Source organism: Centruroides vittatus, unplaced genomic scaffold (assembly GCF_030686945.1).
Source record: "Centruroides vittatus isolate TY-2023 unplaced genomic scaffold, ASM3068694v2 contig_1154, whole genome shotgun sequence".
Taxonomy (NCBI): Eukaryota; Metazoa; Arthropoda; class Arachnida; order Scorpiones; family Buthidae; genus Centruroides; species Centruroides vittatus.
This window is the reverse complement of record NW_027120741.1, coordinates 880812-893461: the sequence shown is the minus strand read 5'-3', so window position 1 is coordinate 893461 and position 12650 is coordinate 880812. Positions and strand designations below refer to the sequence as shown.

The following is a 12650-nucleotide window of genomic DNA, read 5'->3' as shown; positions in this document are numbered from 1 at the left end:
GTTTTAGTTCAATGAAATAAATATAGTAAATTAATTTATTTGGTAATGCACTTTTGATTTTGATTTTTTGAATGTTTTATGTATGTTATGGTAAAATTGATTAACTGGAAATTATACATAATAGGCAATTATTATGCATAATCACTAATCATCTTGTTGAGTTTGATAAATTTTAGTAAATTTTGCACTTTTACTAGCAATTTACATAATTTTCAAATGAAGTTTGTACGTTTCATAACTATCACTGAATGTATTACTTTTAAAGTGATTTTTGCATAATTTCCAAAATGTAGTTCATAAATTTCATAAATATGAAATTTTCCACCTTTTGTTGTTTTAATAAAGTAACTCATGGATTTAAATTTTAATAAAATGAATCAAAAATGCATTTTTTGTTTTATTAATACCAGAGTGATTTAATGAATGCAAAAAAACTAAGAAAAATTTATTTCTGCATAATATTAGAATTACTGTGTGTGTATAAAAATATCAAAAAATTTATTAGGAAAATTATAGAACTCTAATAATTCTTACTGCTTATTCAAACATGGCAAACTATCACAACATTTTGAGTTACATAATGTTTTGTTGGGCTGCAATTTGAAAAAATTGTAGACCTATATATTCTCACTGAAAGAAATTAGATAGATGACCTACATGACTCTATTGCTAATGGAAAAGCATGATATACTGGGATAAGACACTACTAGTTTGAGGTGAGAGCATATATTTTAAATTTAAAAATTATTAAAAATATAAAAAATTGCAGTCTGGCATTGTTATAGTACTTGTCATCTTCAGTAGCTAATATTACTGTCATATTCTGTGAATTGCCTCTTGTCCTGTTCACATCTGGTATTCTTAGCTTGAAGCTACACTGTATCTCCTATTTTGGCAATAGCAAACTTTAGCTCTGCTATTTTATTATTTTCTTTGCTTGAACTTCTAAAGCCTACCTTTATGCTCTCTTGCTTCTTTTCAACTTCTTTCTTTCTGTTCTTGATCATAGAAAGACTGATCAGTTCCATACTAAATTAGTTTGGTTGACTACTCTGGAATAGTCACATCAGGTTAGTTGAGTGATGGCTATTCATTTTCAATAGTTTTTCTGAAATATTTTTATTAGGTTCCTCTAATTGGCATTGATTTTGACTAGTAATTCAATTATTTCTTGTAGCTCTTTTTTGGTGCAAACATCTGCTACAGCATCATTATGAAGGCATGTTGTCTTCAGCCCAACTTTTAAGGGTGAACCAAACATGGCTTAATAAAGACTACACTTAATGTCTTGATGATATAATCTACTCTTCATGAGATTCACAAATTGTAATCCCTCAGTTCAGTGCTGGGTTTGGTTACTTTCTAACCAAGATTTAATGGACGAGAATGCATTATTTATCAAATTTGCCATCCTAGACTGGCGATTATGCATAATGTTCAGTAAATTTAATTAATTAAATACACTTTATTGCATTTACCACTGAACTGGAAAGTATGCATAATCACCAGTAAATGTGATTAATTTGCAATATATGCAAATTTATAACATTTACAGAAATTGTTGGTTATTGTAAATACATACATACATATATATATATATATATAAAGTTACTTCATTGTACAGAACATGCTGGACATTAACATTGAATATTTTGTTTTTGTAAAAAAAGTGAATTGTTATGCAGAAGATCCTACAATATTATATTATCATATAAACACACATATATATATATATAAAATTTTTATTACATAAAAAATATAAAATAAGTTAAAAATTAGTCTTTCAAGAAATAAATATATGCTGTTATCTTACTTCAGCCAAAAAACAAAGAACAGTTAAAATTACTTATTGCAAATCTACAAGGATTTATGAGTACTCTGTTTAAATATTTTAAGGTATGTGAATATTTTTATTACAAATTTATGCTTGTAACATAAAAATAAATAAATAAAATATATATGTTTAAATTCAGGATAAAGATGCTTGTGATTCTGTAATATATCTTTCAAGTTTTTTCCCATCATCTTCAGTACCAACATTTTATGGTCAGTGTTTTAATAGATTAAAAAATCTTCCAGAGGATAGTAAATCATTGGACTTTAGTAACATATTAGAGAGTCTTTGTAATCATGGTCGTGCAGTTGATATTTTAGAACTTATATCAGATTGGATTGCACATGGTCTAAAACAGAATCCTAATGAAGTTTCTCAAAAAGAAGTAAGCAGATTATTTGAACTTTTTCTTATATTTTCATAAATTAGAATAAAAATTATAAGTTTTGTTATTTAATTAATATAATTAATGTTTATTTATTAATTTTACTCGTTATTTTTCCATTTAAGTTAAAAGTGCAGACTAAAAAGAGAGTGAAATTTATAGAAATTGATAAGCCAAAACCATTATTAGCTCTGAATTTACTTGAAGGATTATTACAACTTCCATTGTGTAGAGAGAGAATTTTAAATCATCAAGCATCAATACTTAAACATATAATAAATCAACTCAGTTCTGTAAAGGTTTGTAACTGTATTTAAAAATATAACTACATATAGTAATAAATGAAATTATATTTATTTTTAAGAATGTTATGCTATCAATAAAGTATTCGAAATTAAAAAGTGTTATTGTTTCATTTTTTATTAGAATTTACTTATGACTTCAATTATTTTTCAGGAACTTTTGCAAAAACGTTTTAGTAAGGAAGAATTTTTAAATCATTGTTCTGATGAGTTTCTTCTAAAAGCTTTTATTTTACATAGCAAATTGATATTGCTGCTTCAAAAAAATGTAAGCTCATTATTTTAACTTAAATTAAACTAAAATAAAATATCTGAATAATTATGTTTATATATTTTTAAATACAGCTAGATTATATTTATTTGCATATTAGAAATACAAATGTAATAATATATGAAAAGATGCTGTATTATTAATGAATTTCTTTTACCAAATAGCCAACTTAAATATAATAAACTCTTGTATATTAGTATATGTGAATATGTTTACCCATAATACATTAAATTAAAAAATATTTGATATGAATTGAACAAAATTTAAAATATAAATATGTAAATTTTATTAATAAATGTTTTATACTAAATAATTTAGGTAATAATGAGATTAATTAATAGATAAGATGGAATAAAAAAAGTCAAGATTTAATAGTTCTGTAAGTAATAGATGAGATTTAAAAAAAAAAAAAAAGACTGAGTTTTACAAATATTGAATTGTATGAAAATATCTAATTTTTGTATACTGAACATTCTTAGAAATGTCCTAAAGTGTACAGGGATGTCTGTGTTGCAAATTACACATATTCAAATAATTACAGAAATAATTCTTTTTTAAGAAATTTTATTTTAGAATTAGTTTAATATTACTTTTACTTCAGTTAGTTCATTTTTTGCTTAGGAAAATAAGATTCGTGTTTTGACTGATTTTAAATTTTGATGTGTAAAATATACTATAGAAGTAATATGCAATAAAATCACTTAAATTTTATACTAGAAGAGACTAATACTACTTGCTTTTTTGTTCTAACATTATCTGAGTTTGTAGAAATAACCCTATAGTTCAACAATGTTTAAGTGGGGGAAGGGAATACTTTTTTAAACTTTCTCTACAACATTTTTTCTCTGAGCAGGCAATTGTGCCAAAATATATCACTTCTAGTTTAAAAGCAGATAAAAAGTGAGTGTTGAAAGAATTATGAATTCTTTGGATGTAATATCAATGAATTACTCATTACAAATTTGTGGATAGAATAAAATTAAATAATGTATATGATCATTATCATCCTCAATACGAATAATGTTTCATTATTTTATTACATATATAGAAATATTGATTATATTTCATTTTTTATTAACACTTATTAAGAATTTTTAATTTTACTTTCCATTTAAAATGTTGAAGTTAACACATTGTTTTTTTCTAAATTAGTATGTAATTGATTTCAAAAATATCTATTAAAACTTGAAAATTAAGAATTGTGCTTTTCGTTTTTAATTTTTATATGCATCATTATTATATAATTTTTATTTTTATGAAACTTGATAAGCCTTTGACAATACAGTGGACCTTCGTTATAGCGCTGCTCGCTATACCGCACACTCGGTTATAGCGCGGGCGATGTTCAGACACGATAAGCTCAAACACGTTTATACAGGTTCATGCTGCGTTGGTGAGTAGCACATTTTATTGTTACTGTGTATTGAGTAATTGTGTATGTATTGAGTTCCTGCATGTATTTTGAATAGTGTTTAATTATTATATGCATGATGAGTAAAAGAAAAGCTTACAGTGTGAAAGAAAAGCTTGACATTATTGCTAAAGTAAAGAGTGGAGTTTCGAAAGCAAACATAAGAAGAGAATACGGCATATCCGAAGAAACAAAGGGGTTGGATGGCAGAGGAGACAAAACTGAAATCATTTGTTGATAAACTTGACCAATATGCTGGGCTTACTCGAAAAAAGACAAGACTTGGAAAAAATCAAAATGTTGACAATTGCTTCTATGCATGGTTTGTGCAAAAAAAAGAAGTGAAGGTATTCCCGTATCTTGAACTGCTTTAAAGTTGCAGGCTAAAAAATTCCATGTAAGCTTAAAAGCAGAAGGCGATTTTAAGGCTTCTGACGGTTGGTTGTGGTGTTGGCAAAAACGACATAGCATCTACCAAATTTCCATTTCTGGTGAAGCAAAGTCTATTGATATTGAAGGTGCTGCAGAATTTTCCAAACAGTTCACAATTTCCATTAAGAAAGAAGGGTATACTGATGCACAAGTTTATAACTGTGATGAGACTGCATTATATTACAGAATGTTGCCAAATAAAACCTTAGATCTAAAAAGTAACCCACAAAAAGGCAGGATTAAAACTAAGCAAGGAAAGGATAACAGCTTTATTTTGTGTAAATAAAGCTGGTAATTACAAGTTGACACCACTCATTATAGGGGAAAGTCAAAACCCACAATGTTTCAAGTGAATCAATATAAAATCTCTGCCAGTTGTTTATAAAAACAGCATAAATGCTTGGATGACTTCTAACATATTTCATGACTGGTTTCACAATTCCTTTGTTCCCTCTATGCAAAAATTTCTGAGAGGATTGAGTCTAGATCCAAAAGCTTTGCTTCTCTTAGATAATTTCCCAGCTCATCCACCAGCTGATAACCTTGTGTCTGAGATGGTAAAATAAAAGTAATGTATCTTCCAAAAAATACTACTGCTCTTATACAACCCTTAGATCAAGGCATTATTAGTGCTTTCAAAACAAATTACCGAAGAGAAATGATGAAGTCATTATTAGCATCAGACATTGACGTCAACATATTTTTAAAAAAAATGGATCTCAAAGACGTGTCCTACAGTATTGGACTTGCCTGGCAGGCAATCACATCAGAGACAATTAGAAACTGTTGGAAAAAATTAAATGAATCTAATAATCAAGTTGATCTTGACCAAACCACAACACATTCAGATTCAGCTTCAGATAATATCTTCACTGAGGCTGAAATTTCTCGTATCCGGGAAATATTGAATGAGCCAGAAATAACTAATGATTCTTTGACTGATTGGTTAGATGTGGATGCTAGAGAAGATATTTGTCAGAATATGACTGATGAAATGATTATCAAATCCATTTGCGGTGACAAAGATTGTCAAGAAGAAACAGATGATGATGAAGAAAGTGCCAGTGGGATAGCTGATATACCGCCAACAACCAAAGAAACAATAACAGCCATGGAAACTGTTATAAAATGGGCTGAATCACAAGAAAATATTAATAGTGTCAGATTGTTGCAATTAGCATCTTTCAAAAGGGAAGTGATGCAGAAGTTATCAAAAAGCAAACAAACAAAAATTACTCACTTTTTTAAGTGATGTTTTGTAATTGGAATGATGTTGAATACATAGATTTTAGTGAAGTTATAGATAGTATTTGTTTTTACATACAGTACTGTATTTTCAAGCGTACCGTATGTACGTAAATAAAATAATACATATACAGTATGTTCTTTACTTATTAAGATGTATAACTATGTTATGTGAATTCTAATAAAGCATTTAATAAATAAATTGGTTTTTTTAATTAAAATACATAATATGTATGTAGTTGATGGGATGTTTTAGTATATAGCTCAAATTGTTCTGAGTAAATTTATTGTGTTGCTCGGTATAATGCGGGTGTTGTTTCCCGCCCGACATGCGCGTTATATCGGGGTCCACTGTATTTTCAATTCAGAAACTGCAACAGATAATGTGTACAAGTGAGAATGTACAGCACATCTTTTGATAAAGTAAATGTCAATTATTGTTTTTGTTCAGAATATTTTTTTGAATTTTCAACATTTACAATAGTTATCTGAATTTTTAGTATCTTTAATTCTGTTTGTTCAAAAGTGTTTGTTACTGACTGTGTGTCAGTAACAAACACTTTTGTTAAAAAAATAATAAGATATCTTAGGAAATAATGGAAGGTTTACCTGCTAATGTAAACTGTTATATTGAAATTAATTTATTTCCATTTCCGCAATAATAAATTATAGTAAATTTTGCACTCCATATTTTTAATTAACAAAATTTGTCATACATATGTATTATCTAAAGATTAATAATCTAAGGAATTACATTAATAAAAACTTAACTTGTAATTTCTTATCTGCTTGATGCTTTTAAAAAATGCAATAGTTTTTCTATATATGTTACCAAAATTAAATGATAAAACTTTAAATGAATGAATAAATTCAATGATCTTCATACGTTCATATTTGTCATATCTTATTGGAACTTTCTACAGATTATGAAAAAAATAAAATATTCAACTTTATAAATTTTTATTGTAAATTTGTGTGTATATTTTTAAATACTTAATATATTTACATATATTAGTATTTGAAGATACATTTTGTTAAAAATTTGTCTTAAAACTTATACTGTTTGAAGACATTCAGATCAGTCAATAATGAATTATTTCTTGATTGATTTCAATATGAGACACCAGCACCTAAAGATTACAAAATAAGCTATAATTTTGCCATTACAAGAAATTGAGACTAATTCTCTAACTGTATACTAACCATGATAAATTATGAATTTGTATCTGATTTATTCAGATATATCAGAATCTTTCCTAGCATTAGGTTGGCATTTAGACTGAAAGAGCTAAGTTCAAATTATTTATACTCATAATTTATACATAAGAAGCTAATCGACCATTTCTAAATAACTTATCTGCAGTACTTTGATTTTTATCATTACAGTATTGCAATCAAAGTGATACATAATATCTAGACTTATATTGTTAAATATGTATTAATTGTCAAATAAAAGTATACTTTTATTTGACAATTATATATTTTTACTCATTATTTATAAAGTTAATAATAATTAATAAATTATTATACTTATAAATTTACAGGATACTGAAATAAATGTATTAAGTATAATAGAAGATTTTATTTATTGGATAAATGAAGACATATTATATGAATTAAAAGGACTCTGTGAAGGAGATGATGTTACATTATCTGAAGAAGAAATAAAATTAAAAAATTTAAAACTTGCATGTATTGAGGTAAAATCAAAATTAATATTGTAGTAGTTTCTTCATATTTATAATAGATTCAGTCAGAGGCTTAAATAACAATAATTAAAAAATATATTCTGCAGGACATGAAATTTATAAATATAAGTAAATTTAAATATTAAATATTTTTAAAAAATTATATTAAATATAACTAATAATCCGAGTATTTTTCTAAATTTGTCATTAAACACTGCTTATTTTCATAAGTAAGATTAGAAGTTATAATTTCATAAACTTTGTATTAAGTTTATTTACATTTAACCTGGTATTCAACTAAACAAATATGTTTTAATATTTTATAGCATTTACTTCAAGTCTGTATAGATGCAATTTTGATTGGATATGGAAACAATAACTTTTGTTTATCGGTCTCAAAATTTGCTTGTTTAATGCTTGAAATAGGTATGTCTAGTTTATTTATAATATATATATATATATATATAAAGTATTCAAATAAAATTTTCAATCTAAACAAAATACTTCTAATACATCTAAAATTTTAATTTTCTCTAATCTATATTGGTCACAGTAAGAGTGAAGTTAAGACAAAAATTTCTAATTTACTTAATTTCTTCAGATTTATTAAAATATAGATTTATCTGGTGCACAATTTTTCTTTCTGTTTATGATTTGCATTCAAAACCAATGTTGCACTATTTTTCTTTTTCTTAACATATCATCATTGAATTTCTTTTACACAGGAATTGCTAATAGAGTAAAAAAAATATGCTAAATGAAAACCCATATTACAAATTTCTTATTTTTTTAATTCTGTTAATTTAAAACTGAAATGATAATTGAATTTTATAGAAAAAAAATCAAGATATACATAACCAAGAATATATAAGCTTATTGAAGCTAATTTTTGAACAAAAAATTACAAAAGTTCAGTGTTATATGTTTGATACTGGTTCTGTATGCTGTGTTTTTTTTTTTTTTTTTTATTCTTTTTTGAAACTTTCTTGAAGAATTTGAATCTATTAATGCATTCAGACATCATGTAGATAAATCATTTAGTAAATGTCTTAATAAGAATAATCAACATTGAGTTGTAGTAGTTACTGAAGAATCTCAAATAATAATTCTATTTACAGACAATAAACAAAGATGATGATTAAATTTTTTTTAAAAGGAATTGAATTTATTAATTTATGAATTTTTTGTTAATAAATATACTTTAGAACTGAAAGTCTAATTAAATATAATTTTGTGTTATATGATTCATTGTTATTCATCAAATAACAAAATTGAATGAATGAAGAATAAGAAAAGTAAAATTATAAATTACAAACTGTAAATTATTGTTAAATACTTTGTAGTACATAATAATAATGTTTTACTATATTAAATAAGGAGAAAATTTTTTATTTGTATTTCATAAGACATTGTTTTTATTTACAGCACATTTACATGATAGACTGTTACCATTAATATGTAAAATTATGTACCAAATTGTTGAATATTCATCTTTACATTCAGAAAATTTTGAATATAATAATTGTATTTCTGATCTGATATCAAAAACTCTTCAGTATATAGCATCAATGCTTCAGCAAAATGCTGAAGAAAATATTAAGGTAAGTATTTTTTTTTATAAGTTTGGAAATAGTTATCTTTCATAAAAGTTCAACATTAAATTCAAAATTATTTTATTTTTTAATATAGGTTTCAACAATAATAAAACCTGCAATCAGTGAAAGTCTTCTTTTTCTCTGTAAGAAACATATATTCAATGATGAATTTGAAAATATCATTGTGGTAGTGATGTCAGCTATATTAGCAGAAATGACCATGATGATCAATAAAGTATAAAATTTTATTTTTTAATTGTGTGATTAGATTAGTTTATTTATTTAAGTGATTAATTCATTTCTTATTTTCATATTAAAGCATCAAACTTTTGATGAATGTGATAAGATTAATGATCTGCCAGTCTTAAGTTCAACTTTACTTACAGTCTTGGCATCTGAAAATAAATTAATAAGGTAAATTTTTATGTTTATTATATTTTATATTAATTATTATAAAAGCACTTATTTTGAATACATTTTTAAATAGTCAAATCTAAGTATAATGAAACATATATTATAGATTTAACTATTTTTTATATAAAATATTTATAACAAAAATTTTTATAAATTTCTTTTATTTTTGAGAATTTTATATTTATTGAGTTTATATTTTAGATATACTTTTATAATAATGCTAAAATGAAACTAGTTTTAAACATTAAGAATAGATACAATTAAATTTGTGGTAAGAAGATCAATGATTTCAATAAAAAATTAATTTTTTTAATGTCATATTTATTAGGTTATATTCAGGAATTTGAAGAATAACTATATTACATTATTTTAAAACTACTAAAATTCAAATTACATAACTCTATTTACTTGGTAATAAAAGATAATTCATTTATTATCTTTTATTACCAAGTAACGATATGAAATAATTTATTTTTTTTTTAGAAGTGTTGAACACGAGATTGTGTTATTAACCAATCACGTGGCTTCTTTTCCACCTTTATTTAGTTGAGTTATCAACTAAATAAAAGTGAAAAAAAAGCCATGTGATTGGTTAATAACATAATCTTGTGTTCAACACTTCTAAAGAAAATCTAGTACAGCACAGTTTCACAACAAATGAACATGAAATAATTTAATTTTAAATTAATTATTAAAATTAAATTTCTTTTTCATATTTATGATGATTTAACAGATATATTTTGAGATAGCTACTGAATCTCATAATATTTACTAAAATAATAATATGAAATTTAACTGAATTTTAAGAGAAAATGTTGTAAAAAGTTTAATATTCTAAAATTCATTTTCAAAAAGAAGGAAACAAGTTAAAGACTGAATAAATATTAAAAAACAAACTTTTTATATTTATTTAGTCTCTTTGGTTTTGTAACTATCATTACACATTTAAAATACATTTCATATTCTTTTTGCTTAGAAGAATCTATTGATTATCTTTAGCGTTACAGATTTACTGGTGTATATTTCATGTTCCATGTAGTGAATTCTGCCTTTATTTCTTTTCCTGTGAATTTTTATAGCTCAAATGACTATCGTTCTCAATTATACTAGCTCTATGACGGCCTTTCTTTTCCGCTAGACTTATTACACCATCAGTCAGAAAGAGGACAAACTTTAGAAAATCATATCTTTATTTCCCTGAGTATGCATTTCAGACATTAAGTCACTCTTCAACTCTATGTGATATAAGTGGTTATGAGAAGTACAGGAATTGCAACAATAGATACGATATGGATGATGATTATTGATTAACAGGTATCTGAGCAAATACAACGGTTTGATACATAATAAAGTACACAGTTAAAACTATAAAATTTAAAACTGTCACATCGTATACTGTAAAACCATTAAAATAATAAAATAAAATGATGAAGTAAAACAAGTGCACTGTTAAAATAATAAGAATATAAAAAATTAATTACAATAGAACCATAATCTATGGTACAATTCACAGAATTAACAAGCCTTAAAACCAGTGATATTTGGCATGTTATGTCAAAAGATTTTTTAAAAATATCTTAAATACAAACAAAACCTTTTTAACCTGTAACAGAACTTTTACATAACTTTCAAACATTTTTGGCCTTTACCAAGGTTTGCCTCCAGTTTTTAACTAAGATTTACAGAATTAACAAGCCTTGTTAATTCTGTGAATTGTACCATAGATTATGATTCTACTGTAATTAATTTTTTATATTCTTATTATTTTAACAGTGCACTTGTTTTACTTCATCATTTTATTTTATTATTTTAATGGTTTTACAGTATACGATGTGACAGTTTTAAATTTTATAGTTTTAACTGTGTACTTTATTATGTATCAAACCATTGTATTTGCTCAGATACCTGTTAATCAATAATCACCATCCATATTGTATCTATTGTCGCAATTCCTGTACTTCTCATATCCATTTATATCACATAGAGTTGAAAAGGGACTTAATGTCCGAAATGCATATTCAGGGAAATAAAGATATGATTTTCTAAAGTTTGTCCTCTTTCTGACTGATGGTGTAAATGAGTCTAGCAGAAAAGAAAGGCCATCGGAGAGCTAGTATAATTGAACACAAGACTAGACAAGACTAGATAAGAACCTTATTACAGAAAGGACTATAGTTCTCTTTTTAATTTTTGTAGACATATGTTTTGGGATAAATAAACACTTTAATTATCAATATATTTAAACTCTCTATTATTGATGATAGAGTATATTTGTTTATTTATTTATTTATTATTTTAAAAATAATTATTACAAAACCATATTTTAATCTTGTAGGTTTAGGTGAAATTAACAGATTAAATCAAAATTAATTTTTTATTTTTTGTTGAAAGCATTGTCAAAATTTGTATAATATATAACACAATAAAATGTACCATATATTCCAATGTATAAGATGACTTTTTAACCCAGGAAAATCTTCTCAAAAGTGGGGGGTCGTCTTATACACCAGGTGTTGTCTTATAGGGCAGGTGCTGCAGTTGGCCGGGATGCCCGGGGTATGGATAGAGATAGAGCGGCGCTGTGCCTAGAAAAACATGCATCTTTCACTCATCTGGCCCGCCCTTGTATGTATCCTATTACTGTACCTCTTTCTCTTCCTCTCAGATCTCACTCCTGAGGACTGCAGTGAAGCGGTGCAGACACGCATGTGTGAGATCTGGGAGGCAGAGAAGGAGGTATGGTAATAGGATACAAGGGCGGGCCAGTACGTTGCAACATCTCACTTCAAAATTGGGCTAGAATTGATCTTTTTCTTGAAATTAAAAAAAAATTATTGGGAGAAAAGAATTGATAGCAAAAAAGATGGTCACGATCAACAATAGCGATTATCGTGAGTGTGTTTTTCTGTCGAATTTTTCCTGTTTGGTGACAAACAGCCTTATGTTTATAAGTGACAGTTTACCTGCTAAGTACCTGCATGTCATAAGCATTTGAATTAAAATTACCATATTGAAATCAAATCTGATTTTTACTTTTATTTGGTGGGCGTTGGAAGAAGGTTAGTCTTATATG

General features: G+C 25.9%; 1 protein-coding gene across 1 annotated transcript in view; it reads left to right on the top strand.

Annotated features, from left to right (window-relative positions):
- The window catches only part of LOC136979089 (condensin-2 complex subunit G2-like), a 58951-nt gene that overhangs the window by 31207 nt on the left and 15094 nt on the right, over positions 1 to 12650 (top strand). Inside the window, exons 16-24 of the mRNA XM_067275004.1 lie at positions 1819 to 1896; positions 1974 to 2219; positions 2345 to 2518; positions 2676 to 2789; positions 7425 to 7580; positions 7895 to 7994; positions 8994 to 9169; positions 9258 to 9398; positions 9483 to 9577. Of these exons, the coding sequence (XP_067131105.1) occupies positions 1819 to 1896; positions 1974 to 2219; positions 2345 to 2518; positions 2676 to 2789; positions 7425 to 7580; positions 7895 to 7994; positions 8994 to 9169; positions 9258 to 9398; positions 9483 to 9577 (1280 nt within the window). The remainder of the gene's footprint in view (positions 1 to 1818; positions 1897 to 1973; positions 2220 to 2344; positions 2519 to 2675; positions 2790 to 7424; positions 7581 to 7894; positions 7995 to 8993; positions 9170 to 9257; positions 9399 to 9482; positions 9578 to 12650) is intronic.